The sequence below is a fragment of the Acinonyx jubatus genome, chromosome B2 (assembly GCF_027475565.1).
Source record: "Acinonyx jubatus isolate Ajub_Pintada_27869175 chromosome B2, VMU_Ajub_asm_v1.0, whole genome shotgun sequence".
NCBI classification, from domain to species: domain Eukaryota; kingdom Metazoa; phylum Chordata; class Mammalia; order Carnivora; family Felidae; genus Acinonyx; species Acinonyx jubatus.
The window spans coordinates 92,014,910-92,032,533 of NC_069385.1; the positions used below are offsets into that span (position 1 = coordinate 92,014,910).

Consider the following 17,624-nt stretch of genomic DNA (forward strand, 5'->3'; position numbering starts at 1 on the left):
GTGAATAAAATGCCCTCCTGGGTGAATGCAGTTTCTTCCTCGGAGATAGGGATGCCTTCCTTTATTCTCTTGGGATAGAAATTAAGGGGCAGCTGAACAGCTGACACACGATAGATCCATTCAAGCAATTTCCATAACAATAAGCCTGTGAACTTCTCCTAATATATACCAAGAATACCCTGGCACTTCTACATCACTAATCTAAGCTGAAATTAACTCCTGTTTTTGATTAGCCAATTTATCTAACACCATACCCAGGATGCTAATATTAGCACACTGAATCTTCTCTTCCCATCCATGTTAACACATTTAGCTCATTAAATTTTATATTTATTCTCCTTTGGTCTGACTACCTTAGATTCAATCCCACACATGCTCCCCAACTTTGTGACAAAACAGATTGGTGGGGTTATGCATCTCTTCTTGGGTATATAGCATAGCTGTTCCCAGTTAAGTGTTTCCATGTCTCATCAGCAAAGTTGGAATCTAACCCTTTTTATGGGCTGGAACCAATGAGAAATGATGGGGCATGAGCAAGTGAAAACTGGCAACATTTTGTAACTCAACTCCTTCAGCAGAATATACAGGAGGGCCCATATGCAAAAACGCACAGATTCCATAAGACACAGGAGAGGTTTAGCCTCTACCACTAATAGAGCTTAAAGTGAATTCAAAGGTTTAAGTTCCTTAGCCATATCTATCCTTTGTCTACAGGGTATATGAACTCCTTCAAAGTTACTATACAGACTATACAGGTTTGTTGTTGCTTATCAGCAACTGAAAACTCTGCTTAAAAAATAACTATTATTAATAGTTTCACATCTGTGGTTTACAGGTATTTGGCTATCATATAGGCTGGGTTCATCTAAATTTCTCTGGGACCTAGCTGAGGAGGGAGAAGAGTTTGCCAGTCTGTTGCTCCTAATGTCTCTCATTTTTATTGGACTAGTATGGTCTTCTCACAGAGTGGCAGAAATTCAAGAGAACAAGCAGAAAACATGCAAACCCTCTTAAGCCCTAGGCTCTGAAATAGTGCCCTTTATCCTTACCTTTATCCTTACCTGTATGTAGATCACTGTGCAAAAACGTAATTGTAGCCATGCCTGAAAGTGTGGGGCAAACACTCTTCCCATGATGAAGCTGTGGCCAGGAAGAAGAGTGGTAAAAAATTAAGATTAAAAAAACAAAGAAAACAAAAAACAAAAAACGATGTCAACAAACAGAAGATAGGATCAGTAAATGGAAAATAAAGTCACAGAAAATATGCAAACTGAAGCCTGGGTCACAAACTGCCTAGCATTCCCAATTTTCCCTGTGAGACTTAGGAGACAGCTCTGAGTCAGAGAGAATGAAATGAATGAAATGAATGGTAGACTCAAAATGATCTTACAAGTCTAAATGAAGGTGCTTCACATCAATTAATTTTACGGCTTTTGAAGACCACTCTTCCAAGTTCCAATATGAGATCTCAAAAGAGTTAGAGGAAGAAGTCAGACAAAATGCCCTCTGTTTAAAAGAGAACCCTGTGGTAGATTCATGAACATAAAAACTATAAGTTCATTTACAGAGAACCAAATTGATTATAAAGTTGATGTTGACTCTGCAATGTAGCTGATAAAATCAAAGTGTTTATCAAACTTAGAATATCCTAAAAAGCTTGATGGAAAATAGCCAACTACTAATGGTGAGCAGTCTGGCAACCAATATGCAGAATGCTGAAGAGTTTTTGTAAATCTTAATCTTCAAGCTTTGCTCATATATAGGAAAAACTGCTGCCAATACAATATACTGCCTGAAACAGCCTCTTCCTGACATGAAACAGATGTTGAAGGTTTCAGGATATGACATTTGACCACCTGATTACTATTGAACTGCCTAGTACCATTATCTTTTTCCAAAGGCCCTTCCCAGTAATTGGAAATGTAAGAAAGGAAATGGAGGTGTCATGGCCTCTATTCACAGGCATCCTTCAAAGATGATTATATAATAAACAGGAAATATTTGGAACCCCAAGGCAATTTTCCTCTGAAAATGTATATAACATTATTTAGTAAAATATTATGTAAGAAAATGCCAAATCATTTTCTCAATTGGCTGTACTATTTTGCATTCCCATCACTAGTGAATGAGAATTCCTGTTGCTTCACATTTTTATGAGGATTTGGTATTGTCAGTGTTCTGGATTTTGGCTATTCTAAAAGGTGTGTAGTGTATTTTATTGTTGTTTTGATTTGCATTTCCCTCATGACATATGATATGGAGCATCTTTTCATATGCTTATTTGACATCAATAGGTTTTCTTTGGTGAGGTATCTGTTAAGATTATGGGCCCATGTTTTATTTGGATTGTTTTTCTTATTGTTGAACTTTTAGTATTTGTATATTTTGGATAATAATCCTTTATTAGATATGTCTTTTGCAAATATCTTCTTCCAGTCTGTGGCTTTTATTGTTATTCTCCTGACATTGTCTTTCACAGAATACATTTTTTTTTCATTTGAATTAAGCCCATCTTATCAATTCTTTCTTTGTCATATTTAAAAGACAACCAAACCCAAGATCATTGAGATTTTGTCCTTTATTTGAGTTTTTATAATTTTGCATTTTTCATTGAGTATTTGATCCATTTTGAGTTAACTTATACAAGGAGTTTAAGGTGTGTGTCTAGTTTTTTTTAATTTTCAGTGTGGATGTCCAGTTGTTCCAACACCATATGTTGAAAAGAAAAAAAAATCATCTTTTCTCCATTGAATTGCCTTTGTCTTTTGTCAAAGGTTAGTTCACAATAGTCATGTAGGTATATTTCTGAGTTCTGTATTATGTTCCATTGATCTATTTTTCTGTTCTTTTGATAATACCACACTATCTTGATTACTATAGGTTTATAATAAGTCTTAAAGTCAGGCAGTTTCAGTTCTTCAACTTTGTTCTCCTCAACATTGAGTCGTTAGCTTCTCTCTATAATTGTTAGAATTGTTTTATTAATATCTACAGAATAACCTGCTCGAATTTTTATGGGGGTTTCATCAAATCTAGAGATCAAGTTGGGCAGAACTAACATCTTGACAATATTGTCTTCTTATGCATGAACATGTAGGATCTCTCCATTTAATTTTTCTTTGATTTCATTTATCAGAGTTTTGTAATTTTCCTCATATGAATCATGCACACATATTATTAGATTTATACATAAATATTTTATTTTGGAAGTACTAATATAATATTTAGTGAAATTTTAGAACATATTTGGAAGAATGCATATCAACCTAAGAATAGTGATTTCTTCCCAGTAGAAAGGAATGAAAAATGAATAGGGATGTATCCAAAGGGTTTTCAAATATACGTCAAATACATTTTCCTTAAAATCATTCAGCAACTTGGAAAAAGATTGAGATGTGTTAAATATAGATGATGGGTATATGGGATTGATTATTCTAGTCTCAGAAAATTGCTTTGTTTACATTGTTATAATAAAGGCCATTTTCAATGCATTAAAATCTTTCAAAGACAAAAAAAATCATCAACAGCTGAAAAATAGGTAATCACATTCTGTTTTCCAAGAATATGTTTTTTGATACAGGACTTTCTTTTGGTGTTTTTTAGCATGTTGATATTAACTTACCATTAAATTTTTTTGAAATAATATAACAAGTCATTTAAAACCAATCATTGTATGTTTAGTAGAAATTAAACTATAGAGGCACAAATAATTAAAAATATTAATTATTATATAATGTACTTTGTTATTGCATCTATATTTTTAATCTGTTCCATTCTCTCTTTTGATTATTGAAGCTGAGGCCTGCAACAATTAATGACTAATTATTTAAAGATGAATTCCTAGAGATATGACAGCCCCAATTCAACTACAAACTATTGCAAACTGAACATTAGAATTGACATTTTCTGACTTTATTACATATGTTATCCATTAGAATTGTCTATTTAAGCCACAGTCATCAGTTTACTTAGATAACTGACAGTAATATTTAGCTACTGAAAATGGACTGCTAAAGAAAGAATTCACCCTAACAATTACTATAACAGTGTTTTGTCCATTCAAAGGATATGGAATAAGGAAAATTTCCAAATGGCTTATGTGATTATCACACAGAAATCATCAACAAGAATATTTTGACCAATCAGTGTGTGATATTCATGAGTTCAGCAATTCTTTGCTGTACAAAGTTGAAAATGACTGGTTAATGTATATTTAAGAGACAAAAATCAATAGATTGTTCAATAAATTGGTTACCTAAAAACCAGTTATTAATCTAAATGACTTATAATCTACTGAAAATGTTTCCATCACACCATTGTTTCCACACCCATGTGTGGTAAAATTATAATGACATATAAAGACTATTTTAAAAGTAATCACTCCATTAAGCAAATATATTGGGTAGAAAAAAGTTGGTTTACTTTTTCTTCTTCCTTTTCCTTGAGATACACAGAATGTACAGTACCTTAAAGTAAAGCATCTTAAAGATGCTAAGTTAAAACAAAACAAAAAGTAAACTGTGCATGTCAAACATAGCATGTCTATTATTCTCTTAGATTAATATTAAATTTGATAGTTTTTCCATGTGCAAATTTTACAAGCATTGTATTTTTTATTATATTTGTTTTTATACTTATATATGCTTTTATTCATTAAAAATTATAACACAGATTAAACTTACTAAAATTTTAAAATATTATTTAAAAGACTTATTTAACTTTTGTCATAAAATTTTAGTATAATAATCCTTACCCATGTCACAAATATAAATAGCTTGTTCATTTTAAGATTAAGAAATGTCATTAAGTATAATGAACTATGGTTCAGGAATGCAATATAGAATTACAAGAAAGAGCTATAAATTGCTTTAAAATGAATTATAAATTCTCTCAAAATTTTAATAGCTGTGACATAGGCTAAGTTTTCTTAATATTTATTTATTTTTGAGAGAGAGAGAGAGAGAGAGAGAGAGAACAAGCTGGGGGAAGGGCAGAGAGAGAGAGGGACAGAGGATCTGAAGCAGACTCTGCACTGACAGAGCCCAATGCAAGGCTCCAACTCACAAGCCCTGAGATCATGACCGGAGCCAAAATCAGATACTCAACAAACTGAGCCACCCAGGCGCCCCAAGGCTAACACATTTTAATCATAAAAAGTTTTACCTGCAACAGGTTTTGTAGTTTATTTTTGTCTTTGAACTCTATTTTTTATAAAATGATCTATTAGAATAAATATATATTAAATCTTAATATTACAAATGCATTTTATTTTTATTTTTTTTAATATTTTTAATGTTTATTTTTTTGAGAGAGAGAGCAAGAGACAGAGCTTGAGAGGGGAAGGGCAGAGAGAGAGGCAGACACAGAATCTGAAGCAGGCTCCAGGCTCCGAGCTGTCAGCACAGAGCCCGATGCGGGGCTCAAACTCACGGACTGTCAGATCATGACCTGAGCCGAAGTCGTACACTTAACTGGCTGAGCCATCCAGGCACCCCCAAATGCATTTTAAAATTAAAACTCATTAAAATCTATATTTTGGATCTCATAATATGACTTAATTTAACGTTATATTTTAAAGTATCTCAGCTTTCTAGAAACATAAAAACAATTTCTTTACTTATTAACTAGTTTCTCATCTGAAATAAGATGAAAACAAGATAAAGGAAGAATTTAAGGCAGGAACACATTTTAGAGCTACAAGCCCATGTGATTATCTTACATTTTCCCTCTCCTTTCATTATGGCAATATCACTTTATGTAAAATGAAGTTACTGCTCTTTACCCCTACATTTTTTCAATGTATTGAATTTTCTTTAGAAGTCACCTGTTAAAATTCATTTTAGTTTTGGAAAAGTATGGTGAAATCCTATCTGGAAAATTTAAGGTCACTATCAAATTAAAGGAAATCTGAGCAAAAATTGTTCCATACCTTGGCAACCTATTTAAGCTTAATTCCACTAAAACTTATGAAATAAAGCCTTGACTTTAAGTTAGAAATTTCCATGTTATCAAAAATATGTTATTAATTTCATGGCCTTAATTGTTGCTTTGGGACAGGCGATTTTAATATATGCATATCTGTGTTTTAAAAGTTGTTAGAATAGGGTTTCTTCAAAAGAATAAAATGTTTTATAGACTTTTAATGTATAATTCAATACTACCATAAGATTAACTGGGTCACTTAAGACATTAATAAAAATCAAGGTTCACTTTTATTTTTTCCTCTCAGCCTAGGTAGATGTGATCTGAATACTGTAGGGATGAGGGTCTCAGCAAGTAATGATGGAAGGAAACATACACCAAAGCTGAATAATTGTATATTTTAGCTGGAGGCCAATAGGAGGAGAAATCTGGTGGCATTCCTTTCAGACACTCCTTATGCAGTTTCATTTGAAGGGCCAAGGAAGGTGTGGAGAACAAGTTGGCAATGTGCTACACTTTGCCTATCTCTCCTATTTGGGAGAGGAGGTGTGGGGGCAAGATCAGGGAAGAGACAGAAGGAGGTAGGAGGTGGGGGGTAAGGAAGGGAGAGAGTACATGTATACATTTCAATTCTTCTGGGAAAGACGAGGTAGGCACAGAGATTCAAGGTAGATGCTCTATTCTGAAATAAAGATTTGACTTTCATGGAAATTTGCCCTATTATTATGTAATAAATGAATAACTTTTAGTAAAATCTATAAAAGAATCCAGGAAGCTAAAGTTCAGAAGGTAACAAAACTTGAAAAATGAGCAAAAGAGAATTCTAGGTAGTTGAGAAAATCTGAATCTTCTCATACTTCCTCAAAATGATACAAACAAAAGAATAAAACCAAAAAGAATCTCATATCTTCACCATACAAGAAGACAAAGAACATGAAAAGTATTTCACATTAACTAATGGAGGAAGTAAATATGTTTAAAATAATAACAAGGTTTCTCATTGTTAGAAAAAGAAAGGCAAATACAGAAATCAGCTAGACTAAAATGAACCCTATTATGTTAAATTAGAATTGGGAAATTAGTATGAACTCATACTTTTATATATATGTGTTTATAATATACATATATACATATGAACACACACACAACAATAAATATAAATATGGGAATATATGTGCCATATGTATGTACATATAGTTGTATACACATAACTATATGTATACATAAACATAAATACACATACACATAGAAATTATCTTGGTTTCTAAATAACATGGTTTCTAAATAACATGGTTCTAAATAACTTGGTTTCTAGGACTTCTAGAATAAATGGCTTATTCTAGATCTGGAAAAGGAAACGTATAAGATAAACCTAGAATATCTTATGTTAGAAAGTAAGAAACTGTTCAAAGAATGATGGAGATGTCAAAAGGATAGAGGAGAAAACTTGAAGAGGTCCTTACTATCCAACTCTCAGACAAAGTGAGCATCAAATAAATAAAAAATAGTTATATATTTGACCCACTGAATAAAATAAAAAGTCTTGACTCCATTTAGATACAAATCCATAATTGAATGAATGGATGGATGGATGAATGAATGAAGTAATTAATGAAAAGGAAAAGCCCATCTTAACAGTCAAATGTCATCTAGTAAAAGTGAAATAAATGAGGAGTTAGAAAAGCACTATTGGGGGACGCCTGGGTGGCTCAGTCAGCTAAGCTTATGACTTCTGTTCAGGTCACTATCTCATGGTTCATAAATTCGAGCTCCACATCCCTGCTGTCAGCCCAGACCCCATTTCAGATCCTCTGTCCCCCTGTGTTTCTGCACCTGCCTGCTCACACTCTCTTTCTTAAAAATAAACAAACAAAAATAGATTAAAAAATAAACATTTTTTTTAAAGTACTGTTTGGCAAAGAGTATAGAGACAACTGATTCAATTTAGAAGCATCAATGGAGAATATCTCCTATTTTAAGTTGGTTGAAATCTCCAGATTCTAGGGTACATGATCATGATAGTGAAGCCATTCAGGAACCTTTTTGTAATCACAGAAAATAAAATTCGTGTGGCAAAAGGCAAGGGATGGGTATTTCCAGATTTTCAAAAAGAAAGAGGGGGAAAAGAGAAACACATATATACATACACACAGAGTGAGAGAATTCTGTAATTTTAATGAATAAATGTTTGTAATAGATTGAGAAAATCAGTGATAATTATTATAAGTCCATCACTGACAGGAAAGATGTCCGAAAATATTTTTCTAATATTCATTCTTCTAGAGTAAAGAATAGATTCAGTAATTTCTGGAAGTATGATAGAACTGTCCTAAATACTTGGAACAGATGTATAAATTGAGTTCAAAGTCATTATCTGATACATTTTGTTTTAATACACCATTTTCAAATCTATCAGTGTGAAAAAATTATTTCCCGGATGTACCTTTTACTGCTACAACTGAAAACACTGTCAAACTCCTACCTACTCTGTGATCCCTCGGAATCATCATTGATTCACTGGGAACACACGACAGCAATCAATGAGAGTATCATTAACGAACATATCTTGATTTTAGTAAAGTATTTAAAAGATTCATTACATCTTCTGGACTATATTGAGCAAAATATTTGATGAAAAAAATTTTTTTCTATTTGAACACAAATGCAAGAGTCATAGTAATTGGATCACTCTAAAAAGTGATTTTTGTCAAAATCTTAGTTACATGGAGTGCTCTTGAGAAATACAAATCTTTTTTACACAATCATGACATTGCACATGGAATTTTAATGTCTTCTGTCCAACTGGTACAAAAACTCCACTCTTTATTGACTAAACAGTAAAACCTTTCCTGTCACCTTCTCTAACAGCTCTGTTTTTATAGGCCTTCACACTTTTCTCTATTGGCATGTATTTCCTGTAATGTTTACATATTACTGCTCCTAACTTCTCTATGAGAATTTAAAAAATAAGCCCAAGCCTTATCCAAGCACTTGGATCTGGGTACATGACTAGTGTCTGACACTCAATTAGTTAATGTATGATGAATGAGCAAAAGAGGAGCATAGGCATGTTAAATTTCTGGTGGTTGTTTTTGTAATTACAATTATGTTGAAACAAGTTAATTAGGAAGAGTTCCCTTGAAAAATCAGAATAAAAATCTGTTTCAAAAACATTACAAGAAAACTTGGGAGAGCACTTTTATCTAGACTTCTACAAAAGGAGAAAGAAAAAGAAAAACTATATACAGCTTGTTTTTCTAAGTGTATTTTTCTCTCGATTTAATTTTATCTATGGAAATTATTCATGTTCTCATGAATGTTTTTCTCTATGAATATACAAGTTAAAAGATTAAATTATTGCTTTCTCTTAACATTATTTATTGGTTTATCATACACACACAAACACACACACACACACACACACACACACACACAAGACTAAAACTAGTCACAATTCCATTTCAGGAGAATTGGTCTTCTATCATCTGGCAAATAGACACAGATTGACTAAATATTGAAACAAACATATGTTCAGCACAATATCCGGAAATAGACTAAAATTAAATTCAGGGTGACTCTGCCACATATAGTTATAACCATTCTCAATGGCAAGGCTTTTGAAAGACCCTTCCTCTATTAAATGCATGATACTTTGAACCTGGCATCTAATCATTGAAATGCATCCAATTTCTTCAACATCTGTCCATTGAATTAAGCAGTAATGAGATTGTTTTTGCTAAAATGATTTTTTAAATTTAGCCAGAGTGCTTCTATATCAAAAATATCATTCAATAAATGGGCAGAATAATACCCAGTTGTTAACATAGGATAAATTTTATGATTACAAATTATAAAATGAATACAGTACAGAATTAAGCTCAATAGTATTTATCAAAGTTTTATTAATTATTTTCCCCAATACATTCATTTTTTTTAAAAAATTCCCCACATAAAGAACATTTAAGGGGAAGTATATCTAGAAGTTTGTTGAAGGAAGTCATTGAGACGATATGACCTTGTATTGACCTGAAAACTGGATCCCGGCAATTAGGAAGCAACTCACTTCATCTGCTTGTCCTTGGCATGTATGTTCTGTCCACTAGACAAAGTTTTGAGAGAGTAATGCATTATTGAGACCATCTGGACTTGATACATGACAACCTCATTAATGCTTTTATATAAACTTTTAAGATTTGGGGAGTGTGTGTGAAGACCTTCTTGTCTTGTGGATGCCCAAGACATGCCTGGAATGTAAGTTCCCTTGCATATTAAACCTGTCCCCCACCAATTTGGAGTGGTTTGCCTCTTTCTTCTGGCTCTCCTTGCTTTGAATCTGTGGGGACCAGTTTCGAATTTCACTTGAGGAACTTCCCAGGGTGTGAACCAACAAAGGTAATTTGTATTTTCTCCAGAGGAAAAAAAATGAAAAGAAAATACTACCACTTATTTGAATTAAAAGGCTAAAATTTAAAATATACATATACATTATGTATATATGAAATGCTTTTTCTTATTACATACAACTTCTCATTTTCCTGCTTTTCTCTAGAATTATGTGCATTTGTGAGCCAGGTTACCATGGATCTCTCTGTGAATTGGATATGAATGAATGTGAAATCTCACCTTGTCTAGATGGAGAAGATTGTGTCAGCAGAACTGGTGGATACAACTGCCTCTGTGCTCCTGGTTATACAGGTAAACCTCTATCTGCCCTGTCTGTATCAACATATGGCTATCTGTAAAAAATTGGCAATCTTATATTTATTCTCCAAAACCTGAATCAACCTGACACATGCAGGTAGCACAGGAAGTGTAAGAGACTTTAGTAAAAGAAATCAGTAAAAACAAAAAATTATGCTTTTTAGTGTATCATTTGCTAACAACTAAGAAATATATGAATAATATTTCAAGGTATTTTACACATTTATGATTTTTGAATTGAGATGTATCTGAATTATATTTCTATTTTTATAATACAGAGAAGTATCAGTGTATGAATAAACTAAGAAATAATACTATCATATCAATTACACAAATGTCATCTAAAAATATAGTAAGGTTAGCTCTTTTAAATATACTTATATGCCAGAAATCAAGGAACCATGGTGAACTTAACCTTCTAGCAGAAAAATATGATTTGTCTTAATATCAATTATTCCACAACACAAATGCTATCCAAATATAAAGACAACAGTCATCAAGGAACTAAGGAAAGAAAAACATATTAGCCTTCTAAACTTTGGCTGAGAAAGTTTATGAAATACAAAAAGCTATATTATTTTTATTACCAATATTAATTATGTGAATCCAGAAAAAACGTATTGAAATCTCAAGTTCCAATTTATTAATGTCTGATTTTTATACCACTGGGATCTCTTGGGTTCCTTTCCTGAGGGAAACTAATTAAGTGTATCTAATATTACATTCTATTCTCTCAGGCATAAAATACACTAGAAAAATAGAAATAAGATTGGAAAGCAAACTGATAAAAAAATTAGAGGTATTTCTATTGGATAAGTGATCAAAAGGCAAGAAAAAGTTAAGTGACATGAGCAAAGAATACACAGGTACTTTCCTAAGGAATCCTGATGGCGTCAGAGAACGTTACATTGGTAACAATTGTTATATGCACAGAAGTTTCTGCTTAAATTAAAAAAAAAGGCTTAAATTCATATCTACAGATTTTATTACATAAGGAAGAGGCATTAAATTTTGACTATAAAATAGGATCCTTTCTAAATGCCATGTCACTCATCAAATCCCAAATTATTAGAATTTTTATTTGGGACCATAGATACCACCCAGCAATATCATTTGCCATGCCATTGTTTTCTGCTGCTTACTGCTTGTAACAGTGTTAAAATAAGAATTGACACACTGAGTTCAATGTGAGTGAGAAACATTTTGTAAAATTATTGATGTAACACATTGTTCTGATATTTTAAATTCATTGTAAAATTTGAAGGTTTAGCATTTTTTTCACAACCTCTCTATTTTTATTGAAAGCTGATGTGCTCAGTGTTGTTTCAAAATTTAATATTGGGGGCACCTGGGTGGCTCAGCGGGTTGAGCATCCCACTCTTGATTTTGGCTCAGGTGATGATCCCAGGGTCTTGAGATCAAGCCCTGTATAGGGTCCACACAGGGAGTGGAGACTGCTTGAGATTCTCTCTCTCTCTCTCTCTCTCTCTCTCTCTCTCTCTCTCTCTCTCTCCCTCTCCCTCTCCCTCTCCCTCTCTCCCTCTCTCCCCCCACCTGCCCCTTTCCCTGCTCATGCATGTGTGCTCTTTCTCTCTCCAAAAAACCAAACAAACAAACAAACAAAAAAAAAAACAACACAATAAGATTGATTTGCCAATTAGACACCACAGTGGAGAAGTTGAGTACACAGTCACCTGTATGAGATAGTCTAGAATGAAAACATAAATTGTGAGAGTCTTCAGATACAACTATAATAGTAGATAAGATCACACAAAAGTGAATGAGAGAAGAGGACTAAGGACTGAGCCCAGGAGCACTGTAATATTTAGTAGTCCATGAGAGGAAGAAGAATCAATACAGGAAATTGAAAAGAGAAGTCAAAGATACAGGAAGAAAAGCAAAGGAAGACGAAGTGCAGAAAGCCATGTAAATTCTTTCAAGTAGAGAAAATGATCAACATTGTTGAATGTTACTATTAGGTCACATAAAATAAGGACTAAGTACTGAGCATTGGAGAAGCAGTGGAAATGTCATTGGTGACATTATCAAGGAAGCAGTTTGGTTGGAGTGGAGGGTGCAAAAGTCTATTTGAAGTGGATTTAAGAGATAATGTGAGAAAATTAGATTGCTGAGAGTGAAAATACAAAATTTATTAAAGGAAGGTTTGCACTTTTTAAGATGGAAGCAAGAAATGGGACAGTAGCTTGAGGAGGGAGAGAGATTTAAAATAAAATTTTTTCTCACATACTTAAAAAATAACTCTGACTCCTATGTGGACAATAGACTGCAGAGTTTCAATAGAAGCAGAGAGACAAATCAGAAGGCTTTGGAATTACAGTTGACCTTGAACAAGGGTTAGGGGCACCAACCCCCATGTAGTCAAAAATCCATGTATAATTTTTGACTCTCCCAAAACATTACTAATAGCCTACGGTTGACTGGAATTCTTACCAATAACATAAACTGTTGGTTAACATGCATTTTGTGTATCACATGCATTATATACTGTATTTTTACAATAAAGTAAGCTAGAGAAAAGAAAATTATCAAGAAAATCAAAAAGAAAATACACTTATAATACTGTACTTTTTTTAATATCCATGCATAAGTGGACCCATGCATTTTAAAACCATGCTGTTCAAGGGTCAGCTGTAGTTTAAGTGATAGATTAGATCATAGTAGAGATGGTGAGACATGCCTATATGTAGCATATTATGCATGCTCAAAATATTAATGAATAGATGAATATTAATAATATACAAATATTAAGGTTACCACTCAACTAATCATTGATTAATCAAACTATGTTCCCTTTCTATCTTTGAAGAAAAATTCTTTAACTCCCTCTCACTGATTCATTGGGTTCTGAAACACTTTTTATTTACTTTTACTTTGGGGACTCAAGCTGTCCTGGAATGATGCTCTCATAAATGTACATCAACAAGGCATACACCACGTAATTGGTTAGTGGGAAGGCCACTTATGATTCCTTGGGCTTCCATTCAATCTCTAAATCTGAATTTGTTTGGCCTCTTTTCCAAGGAAAATTTAAATGTCAAACTCAGGAAATTATGCTTGTGTTGGGGTTAATTATTGTAGGCTTCTCATATGAAAAGAAATGAGCTTTCTTCTTAATTTCAAGATTTATTGGAAAGTTACAAATACCCAGCTTACTTGCCATTGTAAAAGTGGATTTTCATACCTGGCTCGATGGATTAGTACGAGCCCTCAGATGAATTTACTATGGAGTAATTGGGGGTAGTCCAAGTGTCTCTGTTAGGCACAGTCATTTCTGAGATGATTTAGCTGTCATTTCAGGCCAGGTGTATCAGAGACTGGCAGCTTGCTACATGGCTTCCTGGAAGGGTGGGAGGATTAAATTCTCAGACTTCTACTAGATAGCTATGACCATAAAAAGAAATCATTCGTATTTACTCTCTCCCTAATATAGATATATCTGAAAGAGATTATAACCTGATATACCCCAAATGATGTTAATTGCTATGGTGAAAGATTGTGTAGGAAAATGATTACATGGGACTGGAATAAGGTTAGGAGTTGTGGAGGCAAATTTAAACACAGCAGTTAGGGAAGGCCATGGAAAGACTGATTTTACATAAGATTGACATACCATTTGGTACACACATCCATATTGTATAGATAAAGTGGTAGATTGAGAGAGAGTAAGACATCAAGAACCAAAAGTACACTTAATAACCTATAAAGATGAGAATATTTCTCTAATAACAGGTTTTTATATTTTTATATAACTGGACCATTAAGGGAAGAGGTTAAAACAACAAAGAAGTTTTTATATTTCAAGAGGATATTAGAATATTCATAGTGTGTATATATAAAATTATATTTAAAAAATCATTATCACATCACAAATCAAGTAAGAGAAACACTTAAAATTTTAGTTGTAGTTGGCAGTCTAGCTAGTGTCTGAGAACTAGGAAAAAAAATAGGAACTGCACAAGGACTAATCTAATTTTAAATTTTCAAAGATTTGCATATTTCTCAGAATGCTTTCATTTCCATACCTGTGTGTAATGTGAACCCTGTCTTAGCAATGATTTAACCTAAAGTAGGGTGAGGAGTGGGGCGATGATATTTTAGGGCAAATATAGAAAATATAACAAACCTGTGCTCAGAAGCAACTTCTTTCAGTATTTTAAAATATTTCTTCTGGTTTTGGGACACCTGGGTGGCTCAGTCACTTAAGCGTCGACCTCAGATCAGGTCATGATCTCGGGGGGTTCGTGAGTTTGAGCCCCACGTGGGTTCCGTGCTGACAGCCCAGAACCTGAAGCCTGCTTCATATTATGTCTCCCTCTCTCTCTGCCCCTTCTCTGCTCCCACTCTATCTCACTCTCAAAAATAAACATTAAAAGATTATTTTTATCTTAAAATATTTCTTATGATTTTTACTTTCATATGTCCTTTTTTTTACTTTATTTATTTATTTTGAGAGAGTGAGAGAGCACACACATGCAAGTGAGGGAGGGACAGAGAGAGAGGAAGAGAGAATCCTAATCTGTCTCCATGCTGTCAGCTCAGAGCCCAACTAGGGGCTTGATCATGAACCGTGAACAGAGCCCAACTAGGGGCTTGATCATGAACCGTGAAACCATGACCTGGGCCAAAATCAAGAGCCAGAATCTAAACCAACTGAGCCACCCAGGCAGCCTTACTTGCATATTTCTATATAGTATATTTATACTACTATTTCTGTATTTTTTCCAATTTTTTACATTATCTAAATAGTTTTTCCTATAGAAAATAAAGATTTTGCTGTGTTATCACCATTTCTATTCACCAATTTATACATGTTTTTCCCACTACTTTCTCCCAAAATGGTTATATCTAAAATCTTATTAGGAATTAATATTATTATTAATATTACTATATCAGTTTTCCTTTTTTATTTTCATTTTATTTTTACTGATTTTGATAGACATATTTTCCAATGCCTTTATTATATTGTTAAAATCATTTGCCTCTCACTTTTAATTTCCAAAAGCTTTCTTCTCGTCTAATGTTTTTAGGTCATCCTGTAATTTTTGTTGCTAAGAAGTATTCTCTTTTCTCTATAATAGTATGTATAGGGTTTCAATTATTTTATCCTTTGCATTATCTTAACTTGCAAATTTCATTTTTTTCCTCTGTGTATGTTTTCTTTTTTTCCATGTATCTCTTTATTTAGAGGTGTGTGTGTTTATGTGTTTTTAAAATCAGATACTCCCTGAGTATCAGCTAATATCTCAGAGAGAACCAGTAAAATGTTAATTGAATATTCTGAGTGAATGAAAAGTGCTCAACTGGGGACTTTTGTACTGTGTGTGAACATAAATACCACATATTTTATTGAAAAAATATGAAATGTCATTACTGATGGGATTTTCCCTTTCACTGGCTTTCCTGGAAAGGCAGGTAAAGAAAATGGAGATACAGATAGGGATTATTAGCAGGGAAAGATGACGCGATTTTGATAAGCCAGAATCTTAGAGCCAGTTAGATAGGTCTGTTTGTTAGAAACAGCCAACACATTTTTAGGAGAACAATGTTTAATAGTCAACTTTTTTTTTCCTAATTGCTTAAAATTATTACTTCAAATCTCTAGTGAATATATAATGTAAAAATTGTGTGTTAGTGGAACTTTGGGAAAATAAACAGACCAATAAGGTCTCTAGCACAAGGCAAAGTGGTACAAAAAGAGGACAGAATAGGACTCCTGGGTGGTTCAGTCAGTTGAGCGTCAGACTTTGGCTCAGGTAATGATTTCGGGGCTCATGAGTTCGAACACCACCTCGGGCTCTGTGCTGACAGCTCAGAACCCTGTCTCTCTCTGTCTCTCAAAAATAAATAAACATTGGGGCGCCTGGGTGGCTCAGTCGGTTAAGTGTCCCACTTCAGCTCAGGTCATGATCTCGCAGTCCGTGAGTTCGAGCCCCGCGTCGGGCTCTGTGCTGACCACTCAGAGCCTGGAGCCTGTTTCAGATTCTGTGTCTCCCTCTCTCTGACCCTCCCCCGTTCATGCTCTGTATCTCTCTGTCTCAAAAATAAATAAACATTAAATTTTTTTTTTAAATAATAAAATAAATAAATAAACATTAAAAAAAAAAAAGAGGACAGAAGTCATTGGAGGAAAGGAGCAAAGTATTGGATAAGAGGTTGGCATAGCCTAGCTGAAGAAGTGGGAAACTCACGAGTCTTTCAAGAATTCTTGCTCATTAAGACCACTTCCAGACCATGTTTGCCACTTCCTCCACCAAGTCCTAATCTCCCCTGTCCCAGTCTAAATTCTATGGCTCACAGTTATAATCACTGCTTCACTTACTTCCATTATCCTACCTCTCTCCCATTCCATAATACTCACATTAAAAAACCTCACCTCTGATGTTAATCCCAAGTTTCCATATATTTTTCACTCACATGGATTGTATAGGCCAGGAGAAACACACACACACACTTAGTGTTCTTCCCTTCTAAAGTGTGGACCTTAAGGAAGCCTTGGGTGTAGCATGACAATGTGCCTTATCTCTAATCAATTCAGTTTCCCAGTATCCTACCTATTATTTCTAGTTCTCTCTTCTCTTTTTAAATACCCATCACCCTTCCTCTACTTAAATTTCAACTTATAACTCTGTCTCATATTCCTGATAAAATACAAGTGATCAGAAAAGATTTTTTTTGATGTTTATTTATTTTTGAGAGACAGAGAGAGTGACAGAGTGTGAGCAAGGCAGAGAGAGGGAGACAAAGAATCTGAAGCAGGCTCCAGGCTCTGAGCTGTCAGCACAGAGCAAGACATGGGGCTCCAACTCACAAACTGCCATTCTGTGTGAATTTTCACTCATACACTATATTTTTCCATTTTTCTCCATTCCTGTCCAAAATTAACCCTTCCCCTGGCAATTTGATTCTGTCCTTTATCACTTACTATTAAAGGATATTCATCCTGCAATTACTATCTGTAACATAAATTATTCCCTCCATAC

The 17,624-nt window shown here is 33.8% G+C and overlaps 1 protein-coding gene across 1 annotated transcript in view; it reads left to right on the plus strand.

Annotated features, from left to right (window-relative positions):
* The window catches only part of EYS (eyes shut homolog), a 1,591,614-nt gene that overhangs the window by 529,854 nt on the left and 1,044,136 nt on the right, over positions 1–17,624 (plus strand). Inside the window, exon 17 of the mRNA XM_053222617.1 lies at positions 10,472–10,617. Coding sequence (XP_053078592.1) covers positions 10,472–10,617 — 146 coding nt within the window. The remainder of the gene's footprint in view (positions 1–10,471; positions 10,618–17,624) is intronic.